General features: G+C 38.4%; 1 protein-coding gene across 2 annotated transcripts; it reads right to left on the bottom strand.

Moving 5' to 3' along the window:
- Positions 1-223: 223 nt before the first annotated feature.
- ube2wb (ubiquitin conjugating enzyme E2 Wb) lies at positions 224-18388 on the bottom strand. Of its 2 annotated transcripts, none has more exons than XM_059524479.1 (6): positions 18046-18388; positions 17254-17345; positions 8161-8263; positions 4440-4595; positions 2375-2450; positions 224-2283 (listed from the first exon to the last, which is right to left on the bottom strand). In XM_059524479.1, exons 1-6 carry the CDS (start codon positions 18073-18075, stop codon positions 2270-2272), a joined length of 471 nt encoding a protein of 156 aa, XP_059380462.1. In that variant the 5' UTR covers positions 18076-18388; the 3' UTR covers positions 224-2269. The 2 variants fall into 2 exon arrangements, with proteins under 2 accessions (XP_059380462.1, XP_059380463.1); XM_059524480.1 differs by having other exon boundaries at positions 18147-18385.
- Positions 18389-18946: the final 558 nt, after the last annotated feature.

Raw genomic sequence — 18946 nt, 5'->3', positions numbered from 1 at the left:
TAATGACAAGTAAAATAAACATGACCTACAATCAATATAAATACATCCAATGTGTAATCTGCATTTGTATTATTATTAGTTATGAATTATAATAACAGTAAGCATTCTAAAATATTACTTTGTAAATAACTAGAAATATGATTACTACTTAACCAGTCTTTATTGCTTTACTTAATAAAGTGGATAACTGTGCCGTAATAATTCAATGTGTAAATGAGAAGACTCACTCAAAACCTGTATTTTTATTCTTTAAATTAACAGGCACAACTTACATAATTTGTACATACCAAAAAACTAAAAACTCAGAGAAAGAGTTAGAAAAACAGTAACTCCTATCACCTCCTACAACTGGCAAACCAGTTTAAATAGAACCCTTTATTAGCAAAAAAAAAGAAAACTTTTTAGGTACCAAAGTCTACTTTAAACATAAGTGTGTACACATATTGACACCTTTCAAATGCTGAAAGGTGTCAATATATTTCTCAGCCAGCAAACACACATTCAAGTTTAGCCCTGTTGTCATTTCCACAAATTTCTTTCAGTAGTAAGGACAATTACATGTGTAACAAAATAAAAGGATCCTGATATTGTGTGCAGAGGGAAGAGTCATGGCCATCTCCATTTTTTCTACACCAACACATTCATTAGCAAGTCTAAGTACACTGTACCACAGACGATGGAAAAGAAGACAAGCCAAACAGGTTTAGAATATTCAAGTATTTCTGAATAGATGGCTAAAAATACATCTTTGGAGTGTATGAAGTTAATAAACAGTGTGAGATCTCAGATTACTGATCAGATAGCGTACATCAAACATACACAATTGTTGGGAACAAAAAGTTGTTGTTGTTTTTTTTTTTTAATCCCAGAAAACCCAAAAGACAAAGTACCAGATAATCTTTGATCATAATAACACTAATTTTTTGGAGAATTGAAATCATTTCATTTTGAAAAAAAGTGCAGGATCTAAATATTATCAAATATGTGCTCTCCAATAACATCATTTGTCTATCTACATGCTGCCAGGTTAATTAATCTCACTTTTAGGAGTTATACACATTATACACATTTCGTTTTTTTCCCCTAAACTACGTAACAGTCCTTTGGGAGAAAATATAATCAAATGGAAAATATTTAGGAATATTTGTGATTTTTTTTTCGTCCTTGAAAAATTTACCTGAGCCAGGCAAGTATGACCAGATAATCAACATCTTAACAATATATAAACCGCAATAACTTCCAAATCATCTGAGGTTACAGAGAACAAAACAAATACCCCAAATTAAACAAGATGTACACTCTTGAACATACAGTACTGTCATTCTTTAACTCGCTTTCATTACTTGCACCAAAAGAAAAGTGACAAAGGTGAAGCCAATTTTTTAAATGGAATAGTTGAACATAATTTTGAGCTATTGCCTCATAACAAAACAATTTTATACAAATAAGATAGAACACAAGACAGAAGTTTCTTGCTAACATTCAATATTCTGGGTTACCTATAGCTCTGCTTTAATGGCAAACCTACACTCAACACTGGTTCCATCCCACATGACTTGGCAGAGGTAAATGTGAGTTCATGGATGGTCAAGGTTGATTAAGATGCTCAAACTGACCAATTATAGTCTTAAGTGACAATGAAACCACCATTTGCAGTGGTAGCAGAGCTTGAGATGAATGAGATAAAACAGTCTCTTTCTTAAATTAATCTATTTAGAGTGAAACATCAGAAACTCTGAAGAGGTGCGCTATATCTTCATTAGAATGAACTAGTCTGTCATCACAGTGCATATCATTTCAGTAGGAATATGAAGAGAAAAAGCAATGATTTCCAGATTGGTTTTGGATTTCTCTAATTTGATTTGGATTTCTCATTATTGGCCCTGCTATGCCCCTATCCTTTGTTAATGCACAAGACACATGGACCTTAAAACATACCAATGACAAACATTAACAGGGATATGTATGGTCCAAGATGGAAATAATCCTTTTTCATGAATTTTTCAAAAATTTTCCAAACCAACCCTTGACGGGTCCGCTTCCATCCTCTTCAAAAATAGATTTCCTTTCTCCGACTGTTTTTCTAGTTTTCCCAAACATGCATCCAACTGGCCACCGGTAACACAGCTGACATCATCTCCCATGTTTGTGGTCTGAGTCCATGCTTGAGTTTGAGTCCAAGGTTAAAGTTCAGAGACCATATGATTTCAAAAAGTGCTTTTATAGGTCAGTAGGACTTCTTCCCTCCGGGAGTTCTAGAAAGTTCATATTAACAGGTATCATCTGTGAAAAAAAATGCAGATTTTAAACACATTCAAAATGCATTTCCACTAAAAAAAATAAACGTATTACTGACTAAAACATTAGTTCTTACCATGATACCACCATTTTGTCTTCTTTGGATTTTTATTGCACGTCCGTACATAAAAGGAGTTATCAGGAGGCCGCCTCTGTAAATATATAAGGAAATAAATACATAAATAGAAATAAAAACATACATATTTTTAGGGCTAGTCTGGATTCCATTATTAGATTCCAAATATTATTATTACATTCATCATTTAACATACAAAGAGTATAGTTCTCTGATATCGGTTAACATTCACACTGACATGCAGGTAAACAAATGAAATATTTCTATTTTTAGTGTTCAAGCATTTCAATTGTTAGACCTTCATCAACTCGCAAACCCACTGCAGTTCTTACATTATGCATAGTTTGGGAAACCCTGGTGTAATGTAATGTTAAATCCATTTTATAATGTTAATATAAAAAGCTAAATATTTTCTTTCTCTGTTTTTTTAAACAATATGGTTATATTTTATAACAAATTAGATAAAAAGAAATCTAAGAAGTATTAAGAATACATTACCTATAATTAGTAACCTAAATGATGTTACTAAGCCTATTGTCTGACATGCTGTGTGCTCTTCTGCAGACCTCAGAACTAAAAAGAACATTACGCTGTGTATTTGGTGTAATGCAATGTGTTATGTGGTTTAAGGTTTAAAAAAAAAAAAAAAAAAAAACATTTTCCACATACTGTACATTATTATTGCTCCTCTATGCCCTGCCTTTCTGAAATGCGTACATTTTTACAAAGCTCTACGTTTGGAAAAAGCTCTGATTGGCCAGCTATCCAGTGCATTGTGATTGGCTGAATACCTCAAACATGTGTTGGAAATGTTATGCCTCTTAACATGTACTGTGATGCTGTGTGTCCCGGCACGATGAGACAAAACCAATAAAACCCATTGCAAATGAGGCATTGGTTGCATCCAGTGGGGACATACAGTAATTATGGATTATAATGACTTATACCATTTTTTTGTTTGTTTTTTTTACACATTGTGTTGCGTATCGCACTTCGTAAACATAAAACCATGTCTGCATTTCTGATCGGAGAAACGTCAAACACCAGGCGCTACTGTTGGAACTGCCCAACTTTATAGAAACAGCCTTTGAGCAAAGATGCATTTTAGGCTAACAATCCTACATAAAATGTGTTGCACACATTTGATAATTTTGGTTGAACTGTTCTGAGACAGTGTTGTAAATTGTTCTAGTTGTGTCCTCTTCAGGAAGGCCAAACAAAGTAGTTTCGCTTTCACCACGAAACACAGCGTCACACAAGGCGGGCTTGAGTGAGGAACGGCCACGGGCTTGAGAACGGTGCAGCCGGTGGAAGGGGTGGAAGAAAATACTGATAAACGTATCGCATCGCAATATTTTGTTTGTCGATACTGTATTCATTCTCAAAAGCGTGTGCGCTGCCTCGGTTCCACCTTTTGCTGCGTCCCATGTGAAGAGGCTCATGTGGGGCGCAACAGACAGTAGGATCGCTGCTTTGAGCTGTCTCTCTGAAATTCTCAGACCAGCCCATCTGGCACTTACATCGATGCCATGTTCAAAGTCACTTAAATCACCCTTCTTCCCCATTCTGATGCTCGCTCTGAACTTAAGCAGATCTTCTTGACTATGAGTTGCTGCTATGTGCTTGGCTGATTAGATATTTGCATTAATGAGCACTTGTACAGGTGTACCTAATAAAGAGGCTGGTCAGTGTGTATAACCCTAACCCTATATAAACTAAAAACAAAAGCTTAGGGTTTGAATGACAACTTTGTTTTCAGTTCCCGTCCCTAAGGTCATATAGACTGTCAATTATAAAACATCAGCGTTAAGACACCTTTAAGCAAGGACTATAATTAGTAAGCCATTGATTTAGAGAGACACCAGATATGGTGGTTAATGTCTTACTATTGTAACTAATGAACAAACATATGTCTAATATGTCCCATATTAGAACCTAAATGTGTTATCTCCACATATTGATCTGCACTATAACTTTAAAATCCAAAGAGATACAATAACTAATTTACAAAACAGATATCAGAACATATTAACGAAACCACTGCATTGTTGCGTGAGACACTTACCTTCTCTTTACAGCTAGACAGCATGCTAATAATGCTAAGACAAACAGACTGCACCGAAAGAGCTGGTGACCAATCCTCCGTTAATATGGACAGGCAGATATGGCCATTGCTATAAACATGAGGATGGACAGGTATATTGTCTCCTGTGAACATTACCTGTCAAAACAGAACATGAACAGAACAGCTGTTTTGGACAAAGATGACCATGTATGCTTGCTTTAAGCTGCTCTTTTGCATACAATGTAAGGGAACATTCTGGAAGCTTATTTCCACATAATTTATCAACAAAAATAAATAAAATTAATATCTAATAAAATTAAATTAATAAAATTAATTTCTCTTACAATTCAGACTTTTTTCTTAGAATTGTGAGATATAAATTCAGGATTGCAAGAAATCTTGCAATGGCAAGAAAACCATGACAAGCTTGTTTTCACCAAAGGTAACAAAAGGAAACCTTTGGACTTCTCAGAATTGTGAGACATAAATTTTGAATTATGACACGTAAACGATAATTGCAAGAAAAATGTTTATGAGAATTATGAGAGTTAGGGATGTAACAATTCGCTCAACTAAAGATTTGATTTGATTAACTATTTAGATTTTCTCAATTTTTACAAAATGAGATTGAAGATATTATACAGTAAATTAAAAGGTGTCCTTTTATTAGGCTATTGCTGCACATTTCTTTGTGAAATATAACAAAACTAAATAAAAAATTTTAATAAGTTACACAAATAAAATAAATCTCGTCATTTTAACAAACAAAGACTTTGTCTGTGCTCTTTTCATTTAGGTTAAAGTTAGAGGCAACCACTGCATTTTCATCAGGATCCAGACAAAGATTCAGCATAGCCCCTACTTGCAACATTATCAGTTTTTAATCTAAATTAAACTGTATAATTTCGAAATTTGAAGCAAAAACAGAATGGTCTGACCTTAATTTTGTTAAACTATACTACATAAAACATATCTGAATGAAACAGCAGACAACCTGAATGAAACACAAATTCACTTTCTGCCAGCAGGTGGCATTTATGAGCAACAATGATATAGTGTTACCTTGGTTACCGCTGTAAACAAAGCAGAACTGTGCTTATGAACTCTACTTTCATATGCATCATTCAGAGGCAAGATGAAAATAAAATACAATGTAAACTTTTCTAAAGACAGTCAGTTCCCTTCAGAAATACATTCATATAAACGCCTACTCCAGTTGATTCACGATTTGTTTTGCATCTCAACAGATCTGAATTGTCAAATCTTTTAATCGTTTTTCAACCTGTATGCGGTTCATCGTTACATCCAAAATTATGAATTGAGACAAAATACATTTTATTTGACATTTTTCACAATTCTGAGAAAATGTCTAGAACTATATTCAATAGCTGGGTTTCCATCACCCTGCATTTATGCACATTTTGAAGTATCGCATCAGAATCAAGTGATGGGAATGCTGAATTTCAAATAAAAATGCCTTTATTCCCAAAGGTTTTTACGCCCGCTTGAGGTGGTTTCTGACTTGTGCAAAAAAGGGTTAATGCCAATAATGGGAGATTTGCATTTTGTGAATAAATTCCTCCAAGCGCATCAAAAAAGTAAATGTTACTTTGTGTTATGGAACAGTAAATCCTGACTAACCAGCGGACCGATCTCATTCCACCGCATCTAAAATGTTGTTATGGTCATTCGGGAATGCACAAGCAAAGTCTGTCAATGTATTTCTGTATAATTGCCTTCCAGAACTGTTAAACGACTGCGTTCCCAAACAGCAACATCCACCTCCGAAAGCAATAACCGCATTCATTGCGTTTTTGTCTGCTCGTTCTGAGGTGCAAGTTATTTACTATATATTATATATTTAATTAAATCATTATATTCAGTAGGTTCTTCAACTTTTCCTAGTGATGTACAGTGCCAGTTCATCAGGAATTGATTTTTCTTTGACTCGTTGAATGGAAACTGTGCTTGTTTGCAAATGTTTTCTGCGATATTCCAATTTTGCGCATAAGTTAAATTCGCAACTTTGGATGGAAACCTGTCTGATGAGTCTTATGGACTTATTTTACTGATCTTTTTTAATGCTCTTTGACATTTACTGAGCTTGACATCTCCAGTCCCCACCTGCTTTAATAGTATGGAAAAGTGCAACACTGACATTCTTCAAAACATCACCTTTTGTGTTACACAGAGCAAAGAAAGTCATGAGGGTGAGTAAATGATGACAGAACTTTAATTTTGGGGTGAACTATCCCTTTAAATCATAAGCCGGTGCTTAGTCCTCACAATTGGCATGAGGCCGCTAGATTGGGAGGTAGAGACAGAGACAACCGGCTGAATGAGAAGCCGATGCCAGATCCAGTCTTACATAAGAAAAAGCATATAGCGCTCACGGTCAGACAGAAAAAAAGCCAGTGCTTCACTCCCAATGAAATACACTTAATGTGCACAAACTCTGCTATGGCCACTTCAGCAACAAAAATGGTTATTTATCAGTCACCTTTAATCTCAAGTGCTACCCCTCGCATTTAAAGCTCCTTTGCTCCATTTACACTTTGTATCAGCGCTAAACCATCAACAGTATTTCTGCCACTTGTTGTGACATGGTTTTCAACTATAATAGTATCCATATACTCATGATGTTCTTATCCCTAAAAGCCTTAGTGGTGTGTGAGCTTGTTTATCTAATTTGGTCTGCTATTTATAGTGGGACTGATATGGAAAATAAGATCAGAGTTAACCCTCTCATATGTGGCCATTAAATCTACAAGCTCAAATTGCCCTTGTGCGGCTTGATCCTATTATTTTACTGTTAAGGTGCAAAACAGATTTTAGCTTTAAATGTTTATCTGGCTGGTAAAAAAATAAAAAAATAAAGGGTGTCCAGCAATTCACAAATTTTCATTTTATGCAAATGGCCAGCAATGCGATGTGGCAACTACCGAGAGCAGCACAAACCGCTGCGAACGTGATCTGCCATAAGGGAGTTACTGTAGTTGAGTACAAGTAAGATGGAGAAGTTAATGTTATTGTGAACAATCACACTTGTTTATAGGATTTGTCTCTGCCTACGTACAGAGATATAATAAAATCATACATGGAAAACCATGTCAGAAACAAATATTAATTGAAATAAATCAGCAATACAATAAAATATAAATATTAAATGAAAAACAAACCAAACAAAATGTTTAAAAGGTTTAAAAAGTTTAAGTTAAAATATTAAAAATACTAACAGAAATAAAACAAAAACTGAAATTAAAATAAAGTATTTTGAAATATTTTAAAAACAAAAAACTAATACAACTGACAAAAGCACATAATAAAATTACCAAAAACAGTTAAGAAATTAAAAAGGAAAACTGGAAAATGTAAAAATAAAAGCAATAAGGTATTAATAAAAGCTATAAAAGTGTATAAATAATACTAAAATAAGACTAGGCAGACATATTAAAAAAACTAATACATAGTCAAAAGCACATAATAAAATTACAAAACATTAAGCTAATTAAAATAAAAACTAAAAATAGAAAAAAAAAAGCACTTTACTATATAAAATATATATATATATATATATATTTCATAATACTAAAATAACACTGGAAAAAAAAAGATCACTCATTCTTATTAACATTGCCAATAAATATATATTCTAAAAACAATATAAAATAAATTAACATTTTATTATGAAATAGAGTTAATATGTACTATTTAGACCTACCTGAGGTGAGTCAAAGGGATAACGACTACTAAATTTAAAAAGAAGCTGAAATTTCTCCCCCTCATAAAGAGTACCAGAGGCTCCTTCCATATCCACAATCCATCTGTAAAAACAAAGAGAAAGAGATCAATAATGAAGCATTTTGCCTGAGTAAACGGTCTCTTAAAGGGGTCATATGATGCAATTTAAATTTTTCCATTCTCTTTGGAGTGTCACAAGCTCGTGGTGCATAAAGAAGATCTGTAAAGTTGCAACAACTAAAGTCTCAAATCCAAAGAGATATTCTTTATAAAAGTTAACCACACCTACATAAAACGGCTCATTCTAACATGCCCCCATGTCTACATCATGATGTGGGAAGATTTACATAACACCAGCAAGTATTCATGCAAAGAAAGAAGGTGTAACTTTTATTCTCATTGTTGCCGACGCTGCCATGTTGTAAAGTCGCTGTGTGCTTCATTGTGAAAGGAAAGCTACTTTGTTTGGACTTCCAAAAGAGGACACGACTAGAAATCAGTGGCTAAGTTCATTTACAACACTGTTCCAAAACAGTTCAACCCAAATACACAGATGTGTGCACTGTATTTTATGGAGGACTGTTTCCTGATGCTGGGAGAGCAGACAACAATGCTGGCTGTTCTGACTCACAGTCTGTAAGTACGTTTACATATTTAAAGAATTTTCCACTGATGATTCAAGTGTGAGTTTTAAGCAGTGTAGAGTAGCGCTAGTTGTTTGTCGTTTCTCCGATCACAAATGCAGACATGGTTTTATGTTCATGTGGCACGATGCAACGCAATGCGTAAAAAGACAGTATAAGTCATCAGTTCTCAATTCCAGTCCTGGCGCCTCCCTGCTCTGCATATTTTGTATATTTTTCTTATGGCTCCAAACATTTGTTCTATTCGAACACAAGTGCCCTGCGAAGTGGAAATCACAGGATATTCCGCCATGATTCCAGTTCGAAGCAAACGTATATGTTCCATTCAAAGTGCATTGAAGTGTTCGAGACTAGGGCTGGGACAACGCGACGAGGTCATCGATGACGTCGACGCAAAAAATACGTCGACGCAAAATATGCGCATCGATTTGTTGACCTGTTTTTATTTCTCTAAAAAACGTTTGCAAAAGACTTTGTCTGTAACCTTATGAGCCATAACCTTATGAGCACCAATGCCTATACCTCACCCAGTAGCTGACCTAAACCTAGGAATCCTCTTTATTCTAGCCCTGTCTAGCCTTGCAGTATACTCAATCCTAGGATCAGGATGAGCATCAAATTCAAAATATGCTCTAATTGGAGCCCTTCGGGCCGTAGCCCAAACGATTTCATACGAAGTCAGCTTAGGTCTTATCCAAATCATTAATCAAAATCATTAAACATGATAGAAAAAGGGCGAAACACCCAAGTTTCACGCGCACTCGCGCACTCTCAGTCTTCAAACTACACGAGCGCTCTCTCTCTCTCTCTCTCTCTCTCTCTCTCTCTCTCCCTCCCTCCCTCCCTCGTGCATATTAACCAAAATCATTAGACATGATAGAAAAAGGGCGGAACCCCAAAGTTTCACGTGGAGCATTCGGAGATTTTTTTTTTCTACATGACAGGCTGCTGGCTCCCACTGTTAATTTTTATTTTTTTGGAAAAGCACTCTCTGTATTAGCTTAAAGCCCTAAAGTTTACATTGGTTACTGTATTCTTTCAATTGCTCTAAACAAGTATTTTGGGTGAACTTTTTTATTGAATTATTAATTTTCATCTGAAAGAAGAACTTTTTTTCAGTAAGCTAGGCCCTATGTGTTCAGTAAGCTATGTGTTTTCAAGGCTTTAAGGTTTTATTGAATGCTATCTCTATACAAGTGCAAAGTAATGCCTTCTTAGTCAGTCTTTTATTTTGTAATTTTAAGAGCAATAAAAAATATATTGCAATGTTAAGGAATTCATGTTTTTTTCATTCAGATATGTAAATCAACATGTTTAAATTGTTAGTAGTCAATTAATGGGGAATCGAAATCGAATCAGTCTGAAAAATTAATCGTAGATTAATCGATGCATCGAAAAAATAATCGCTAGATTAATCGTTTAAAAAATAATCATTTATCCCAGCCCTATTCGAGACGTGAATTTAAATTGTATTTATTTACCTAGGTATTTGATGTCACACTTATCTATGTGTGAAGACGCTGTCCAGCACAAATCTGTGAATAAATGTTCTGAAGTGAAGGAAACTTAAACAGATATCCCCTGCTCAGGGAGTAGGGAGCAATGAACACTGTGTAGGGACCATGTCAATGGGAACACAGTTCATGCACGGAGTTCACTTCTAACAAGCTGATTATCATGCAAAATATGCAGAGCTGGGAGGCACGAGGACTGGAATTGAGAACCGCTGGTATTATCATTATAATCCATAATTTTTTCCCCACTGGATGCAACAAATGTCTCGTTTATAATGGGTTTTATTGTTTTTGTCTCGGTGCTCCAGAACACCACAGTACAGTAAGGGGCGTAACATTTCCATCACACGCTTGAGGTATTCGGCCAATCACAAGGCACTGAATAGCTGGCCAATCAGTGCACACCTCGCTTTTCAGACCGATGAGCTTTGTAAAAATTGATGCATTTCAGAAAGGCGAGGCATAGAGGAGAAACAATACTGTACAGTATATGGAAAATAATGTGTTTTTTTTTTACCTTAAACTGCATAAATATTTCATTAGACCAAATAAACAAAATAATGTTCTTTTTAGCATCATATGACCCCTTAAACTAAGGAAAAGTTGTATACATATTAGCAACAGCATAAACCACTGCGAGCCAGCAGAAAGTATCCCTTCAGCCATTAAAGGCCTGGAGAAGAATTAAACTTGAGGAGAGAGACAGAATGCAGAAAGATCCTGAGCAATAAAAGACGAGACCAGAACTAAACAGTAAAGAAGGTGGCACTCTGTCAGGGGTCAAACAGATGACAGTTCTTTTCAGCAAGAAAATCCCTGACCCAAGCACTCGGAATAATCCGACCATTTTTTTTTTGGTGATTTTGACTACAGCTCAACACAAACACTCAGACTCATTGGGATGTGTCACTATGTGCTCATGTGTGTCCTTGTCCTAAAGCCTTCTGCACTGAGATTCCTTAAATACAATGCCTGATATCACTGGAGGAAACATCTGGCATACAGGGCAACATAAACTCAGTTCGATTAATGAACTTCAATTTTCAGGGAACAGAAATTTACTCTTTTAAATAAAAAGGCAATTTCTCATGTCGACAATGTAGCTTAAAATAAAACGGAATTTGTTTATATTGTAGCTTAACAATTCTAAATGCTTTACATCTTTAGTTCCCCATTTCTAAAGTTCCTACTATACATAATGTCTGACAATAACTTTAAATGATATCATCAGTCAAAACGAATCAAAATGAGTACACTGAAACGGATATAATGTCAAATCAGATAAATGAATCAAACATATACATGTCACGGCCGAGATCCAATGAAGCACGGAGATAGAACCAATTGCAAGTAAGTCTTTTATTAAGGGGTAATCCAAACAGCATAAACAGTCCAGGCAGGGGTCAATAGGAAACATCCATCCAAAACATAAACTAAACAAGAAGACAAGGCAAGGGCACGAACTGACGGACATGAATAAACAACGACTCCGTCCCACATACTAAGACAGACCGGGTTATATACACAAAAGGATAATGGGGAAACAGGAGACAGGTGGGGAACAATCAATTAACTAAACAAGGAGGAAGGTGACCAAATAAGGAGACAGGAAGTGATAATATGATAAACACCGTGGGAACTGAGGACACCTAGTGGAACCCCAGGGAACACCACCCAGACACTGTGACAGTACCCCCCTTCTACGGAGCGGCTCCCAGACGCTCCAAGACAGACACAAAACAGAGACCAGGATGGAGGTGGACAGGTGGAGGCTCAGGGGGAGGGACGGAGGGCCAGAAAAGAAAAACATGGGGAACAGGCACCAGAATGTAAACACAACACAGAAAGACCAGGAGGGAGGAGGACAGGAGGAGGTTCAGGGGGAGAGACGGAGGGCCAGACTGACAGAAAGGAACAGGGACAGACATTAACACAAAAACCAAAGGAAAAAACAACATGAAGCCCCCCAGGGCGGAGCAGAAGACCACCACACCCTTGTGGTCAAGGCCAGAGCCCTCCAGGGCGGAGCGGAAGACCACCACAACCATGTAGTCAGGGCAGGCGCCCCCCAGGGCGGAGCGGAAGACCACCATGTCCGTGTGGTCAGAGCGGAAGCCCCCCAGGGCGGAGCAGAAGACCACCATGTCCGTGTGGTCAGAGCGGAAGCCCCCCAGGGCGGAGCAGAAGACCACCACAACCTTGTGGTCGAGGCCAGAGTTCCCCAGGGCGGAGCAGAAGACCACCACCACCATGTGGTCAGGGCGGAAGGCCCCCAGGACGGAGCAGAAGACCACCACCCCCCTGTGGTCAAAGCGGAAGCCCTCCAGGGCGGAGCAGAAGACCACCACATCCCTGTGGTCGATGCACAAAGCCCCCAGGGCGGATCAGAAGCCCACCACTTCCGTGCGGCCGGATCAACGGGAGGACGAGACTCTGGTAATTCCATGGTGTCTCTACTGGACTCCAGAAGATCGGTGCTGGCCTGACACTGCTCATGAAGATCATTGGTGACTTGCATTTGCTCATGAAGATCACCGGTGACTTGACTCAGTCCTTGAAGATCACCGGTGACTTGACTCAGTCCTTGAAGATCACCGGTGACTTGACTCAGCTCTGAAAGGTCAAAGGTGACTTAACTTGACTCTGAAAGGTCAACGGTGACTAGCCCTAACTCTGGAGCATCAGCGGAGACTAGCCCTGACTCTGGAGGGTTAACAGTGACTAGCCTTGACTCTGGAGGGTCATCTGGAACCCGACTCGACTCTGGAGGGTCATCAATGACTAGCCCTGACTCTGGAAGGTCATCGGTGACTAGCCCTGACTCAGGAGGGTCATCAGTGGCTAGCCCTGGCTCTGGAGGGTCATCGGTGACTAGCCCTGACTCTGGAGGGTCATCGGTGACTAGCCCTGACTCTGGAAGGTCACCGGTGACAAGCCCTGACTCTGGCAGGTCACCGGTGACAAGCCCTGACTCTGGCAGGTCACCGGTGATAAGCCCTAACTCTGGAGAGTTCCCTGGCACCTGACTCGACTCTGGAGGATCAGCGGTGACTAGCCCTGACTCTGGAGCATCAGCGGAGACTAGCCCTGACTCTGGAGGGTTAACAGTGACTAGCCTTGACTCTGGAGGGTCATCTGGAACCCGACTCGACTCTGGAGGGTCATCAATGACTAGCCCTGACTCTGGAGGGTCATCGGTGACTAGCCCTGACTCTGGAGGGTCATCGGTGGCTAGCCCTGGCTCTGGAGGGTCATCGGTGACTAGCCCTGACTCTGGAGGGTCATCGGTGACTAGCCCTGACTCTGGAGGGTCATCGGTGACAAGCCCTGACTCTGGCAGGTCACCGGTGACAAGCCCTGACTCTGGCAGGTCACCGGTGACAAGCCCTGACTCTGGCAGGTCACCGGTGACAAGCCCTGACTCTGGCAGGTCACCGGTGACAAGCCCTGACTCTGGCAGGTCACCGGTGACAAGCCCTGACTCTGGCAGGTCACCGGTGACAAGCCCTGACTCTGGAGAGTTCCCTGGCACCTGACTCGACTCTGGAGGATCAGCGGTGACTAGCCCTGACTCTGGAGGATCAGCGGTGACTGGCACCTGACTCGACTCCGGAGGGTCCACGGGCACCTGACTCGACTCCGGAGGGTCCACGGGCACCTGACTCGACTCCGGAGGGTCCACGGGCACCTGACTCGACTCCGGAGGGTCCACGGGCACCTGACTCGACTCTGAAGGGTCAGCTGAGACTCTCATCCTGTGCAGCGGCGCTGGGCAAGCAGCCATCTTGGGCCATGACTCTGGACAGGCGGCCATCTTGTACTGTGGTGCTTGGCTGGTAGCCATCCTGGGCAGTGATGCTGGACTGGCGGCCATCTTGGATGGTGGCGCTTGGCTGGTAGCCATCCTGGGCAGTGGTGCTGGACTGGCGGCCATCTTGGGTTGTGGCGCTGGAACGGTGGCCAATTTGGGCATTGGCGCTGGGTTAGCGGCAATCTTGTGCTGTGGCGCTTGGCTGGTAGCCATCCTGGGCAGTGGTGCTGGACTGGCGGTCATCTTGGGTTGTGGCGCTTGGCTGGTTGCAATCCTGGGCAGTGGTGCTGGGCTGACGACCACCCCGCCGGAAGAGACAGAAGTGGCTGGGGCATCCCACCAAAGCCGATGCTGCAGGTAGCGCACGAATTCCCAGAATTCCAGTGTCTCTAACTGCGCCATCTCCTCCTGAGACACTGGATCATCCAACCCGCCATTGAAATAGTCCTTGAGGGCCGCATCATTGTAGCCCATGCCCTCGGCCAGGGACCAGAACACCTGAGCCAGGGCACCCACTTCATTTCCCTCTTGGCGGAGGGCGATCAACCGAAGATACTTGGCTCACCGCTCCGCCATCTTGGCTGGGGAACGGAAAGACGACATACCGCTGGTTCTTAGAAGGACGGAGTCGTTCTGTCACGGCCGGGATCCAATGAAGCACGGAGATAGAACCAATTGCAAGTAAGTCTTTTATTAAGGGGTAATCCAAACAGCATAAACAGTCCAGGCAGGGGTCAATAGGAAACATCCATCCAAAACATAAACTAAACAAGAAGACAAGGCAAGGGCACGAACTGACGGACATGAATAAACAACGACTCCGTCCCACATACTAAGACAGACCGGGTTATATACACAAAAGGATAATGGGGAAACAGGAGACAGGTGGGGAACAATCAATTAACTAAACAAGGAGGAAGGTGACCAAATAAGGAGACAGGAAGTGATAATATGATAAACACCGTGGGAACTGAGGACACCTAGTGGAACCCCAGGGAACACAACCCAGACACTGTGACATAACAGCTGTAACCATATTTAATGAATTCATCACGTTAATGTGTTTATTTTGGCATAGCACACATTTTCATCTGGAATGTCAGACCATCTGCTAACAGAAAATTCTTGCAATATAGCAGAGTCAGATAAATGTCATTTTCCTGCCACGGTATTATCATATCTGCAGCAGCCGTTCGTTCTCAGAAGAGAGAGAACATTCCAGAGATGGAGCGGAAATATTGCTATGTCGTCAAAGGAGCTCACATTTCTGCCCTTTAGTTTTATATTTCACTACCGGTCATGATTTTTAATAGTGTTATTAAGCAAATATTGTATTGTTAAATATTCTTAAAATGTACAAGAACGGTGTTCTATTTTTATTACTTTTAACATGTAATGTATTCCTGTTTTTACAAAAGTTAATTTTCAGCAGGCATTACTCCCATTATCCATCAAAAATCTTTACTATAAATGTTGAAAGCAGTTGTGCTGCTTAATATTTTTATGGAAACTTATTCAATTTATTTTTCAGGATTGTTTGATGAATAAAAGATGTATGGAAAATTATGGAAACTACTATAGTGATACAATACCATTCAAAAATTTGGGGTAAGTTAGTTTTGAAAAAACAAATCATTTTATTTATATTTATATATATATATATATATATATATATATTATATTTAAAAAATGATTTGTTTATATATATATATATATATATATATATATATATATATATATATATAGAATTTCAAATAAGTCCTGTTTTAAATGTTCTATTCAGCCAAAAAAAAAAAAGGTATCATGATTTCCACCAAAACAGCAGATTAGAATGATTTCTGTGAAACTGAAGCTTGGAGTAATGGTTGCTGAAAATTCAGGAATAAATAAAAATAAATAAAAATAAATGTTAATACATTCAAATAGAAACCGTTATTTTAAACTGAAATATTATTTCACAATAGTAGTGTTTTATTGTATGTTTATTTTAACAAATAATTAATTACATAAATAAATAAATAATAAAAAACAGCTATTTAAAAAAACAAACAAAAAAAAAAACAGGTAATTATTCGAAACTTATGACCTGTAGTATATTACATCACAATAGTGTACACACTAAGAGAAACTCTTGTTTCTTGTTTGAGTAATAGTTCATATTTAGGTGAAACCTAAACCACTGTCCTCCTCCTATTTAACATATCCTACAAATCTGCTTCAAAAAACTAAACAAAACTAAACAAAAAACTGTGACAGACTACAACGAACACGAAAAACAAACAAACAATTAGTTCTGGACAAACGCGTCCGACAAGCTGCTAAACTGGTAACACACACCTGACATATCTCGAAAAAATATGTACCAAGTCAAGGCTACAAAGCTGCTTCTGAATATAAATAGTAAACTAACTTACATGATGTTCCCACAATACCAGCCAGAGTTACATTAAATAAATGATATCAGTCATTTCTTCTACTTCTACACAGAATAACATATACATGTGTAAGGACAGTTCTTTTCCAATTTCTAACGTGACTCCACGCACCACTGAGCACAAGATTGGTTATACTCAGATTCAGTTAGGCAATCCTTTTGTGGAGCAATGTGATGGAACCTTTTTGCCTTGTGACAGCTTTTTACCATAAAAGACTGCTAGATATTTCCAGAAATGAATACAGACACATGCACGAGCCAAGAAGAGGTCAGTAAGGTTTGTTACGGCAATACTACCCTCTCAAGCTGACAACTTTAATATTTAATTAGTCTGAGCAGACATTCTATACATCGGGCAGAGCAGCCTTACAAATAACACCAAATGGGAAAAGTTTTACAATTCATAATTCATTTATAAAAAAATAAAAAAATAAAAATCAAAAAAATCTAAACAACGGCCACAAAGGGTGATAGTTTTCCAGGTTTAACATGACAACACTGAATAAAACATAATGATAAGTAAAAAATAAAAACACAATGAGTCAGTGTGCTTTTAAATGTTTCCCCTGTGACAGTGGATGGCCTGAGAAAGCTAGCCTGTTAATAAGTACACCGTGATCACACACACGGGTATAAGATTAAACGAAGAGTCGGGAAACGACGCTCTTACTGTGTGATGGTGTCCTGTACGCTCTTCTCATTTAGGGTCATTCCAGGAGGAGGGTCACTCTGCAAGGCTAGCAGTTCCTTCTGTAACCTTTTCTGTTGAGAAACAGACAAAGTATTAAACAAAGAAAAGAAAAGAAGAGAAAAGATTTTGTATGATTTTATATTTAATGTGTGTGTAGGTGTGTCTCTGTATATATATAGATAGATAGATAGATAGATAGATAGATAGATAGATAGATAGATGCTAAACAGCATTTAATGTTCTTAGGAAGAAGAAAAAATATACACTGTTGAATTATAATTTTTTCAATAATAAATAAGCAGTACCTAATTAAATAATATATAAATAAGAAATAACATCCGAGTAAGCATTTCGTTTTGGAGACACACACACACCTTTAAATCTTAATATAGTAATATGCAGAGGAAAAGATGATGTGGGTTACTTGGCATTAAAAATATAGAAAACCACTCAATGTAAACAATTTAGAATAATTATAAGTCAGAAAAAATTAGTAACGTTACTTCAAAAGTTAAATCACTTCAAATGTAAGTCGTATGAGATACATCCATACACACATCTAGTACAGTATTCAAAATACTGTTATTACTTACATATTTAAATCTATATACATTCTCTGACTATTATTATTTTTTATTTACAATTAAGTGCTGAGTTGCAACAAGTATAGTCAATATTTTGTCATTTCTAATAATCTTATTCAACTCAAAACAGTGACTTATATAATTAAGTCAGTTAACTTCACATTTCCTATCAAATGTCACAAATAACCCTGGAAAGCTGGATAAAAGAAGTAAACATGCTGGTATGATGATTTCAAGCTCTTAACAGACTCGTGATACTTCTAGTAATAACACGGTGATTCTCCTCACTCCGGTGCCGGTGTTTGCGGCAAATCGGTAGTTTGTGTGAGTCCTGCTCGGCAGCTGTTGCTTTTAAAGCAACGATAATTCTCACCCTGACAGCCCAGGAGCAGCGACGAGGACAAGTTATGATTTCAGAAATAACATAGCAATATTCGATCCCTCAATTAGGCGTATCCCAAAAAACACCATTTACACTTCCAGAGACGACACACTCGACACCTGATCCAGGAGTGATTGATAGATTAAACAGAGCTAGATGTCAGCTGTGATCTTACCTGCATCGACGCCATGATGGATCCCCCTGCATCAGAGGCGCACAGTGACGCAGCGCGACTGACGTCACCGTCACGTGACTCAAAGAACGCTCCTGTGTTCTGATAACGTACTCTGATAACTCCAGTATATCATTGTATATATATATATATGTGTGTGTGTGTGTGTGTGTGTGTGTGTGTGTGTGTGTGTGTGTGTGTGTGTGTGTGTGTGTGTGTGTGTGTGTGTGTGTACTCCATGTCCAGTACTCACCACCTTCACACTTTTTGAAATTAAATAATACTAGTTAACTATTAATTAATCAAAGTTATAACTTATAAGTTATTAACTAATAAATATCTGTTCCTTTTAATAAATATGTGTTATTTCATTTCATTTCATTTTTTTCTATGTATGGTTTGTTTGTTTGTTTGTTTATTTAGCTGTTTATTTGTTTGTTTACATTATAATCATTAAGAATTATTTGTAATAAATATAACTGTACACTAATTCTAATTCATAAACAGAAATCATTTTAAATACATATTTCTTAA

The sequence above is a fragment of the Carassius carassius genome, chromosome 35, assembly GCF_963082965.1.
Source record: "Carassius carassius chromosome 35, fCarCar2.1, whole genome shotgun sequence".
NCBI lineage: Eukaryota > Metazoa > Chordata > Actinopteri > Cypriniformes > Cyprinidae > Carassius > Carassius carassius.
Note: the sequence above shows the minus strand (reverse complement) of the source record. Positions and strands in the feature narration are given on the sequence as shown.

Coding starts and splice junctions, on each gene's coding strand:
- ube2wb (XM_059524479.1), bottom strand. CDS start 18,075: ATGTTTACTTCTTTTATCCAGCTTTCCAGG. Junction 8,264..17,253: donor GTACAGGACACCATCACACA/GTAAGAGCGTCG, acceptor TTGTTTTTACAG/ATGGATTGTGGATATGGAAG. Junction 4,596..8,160: donor ATCCCTTTGACTCACCTCAG/GTAGGTCTAAAT, acceptor CTGTTTTGACAG/GTAATGTTCACAGGAGACAA.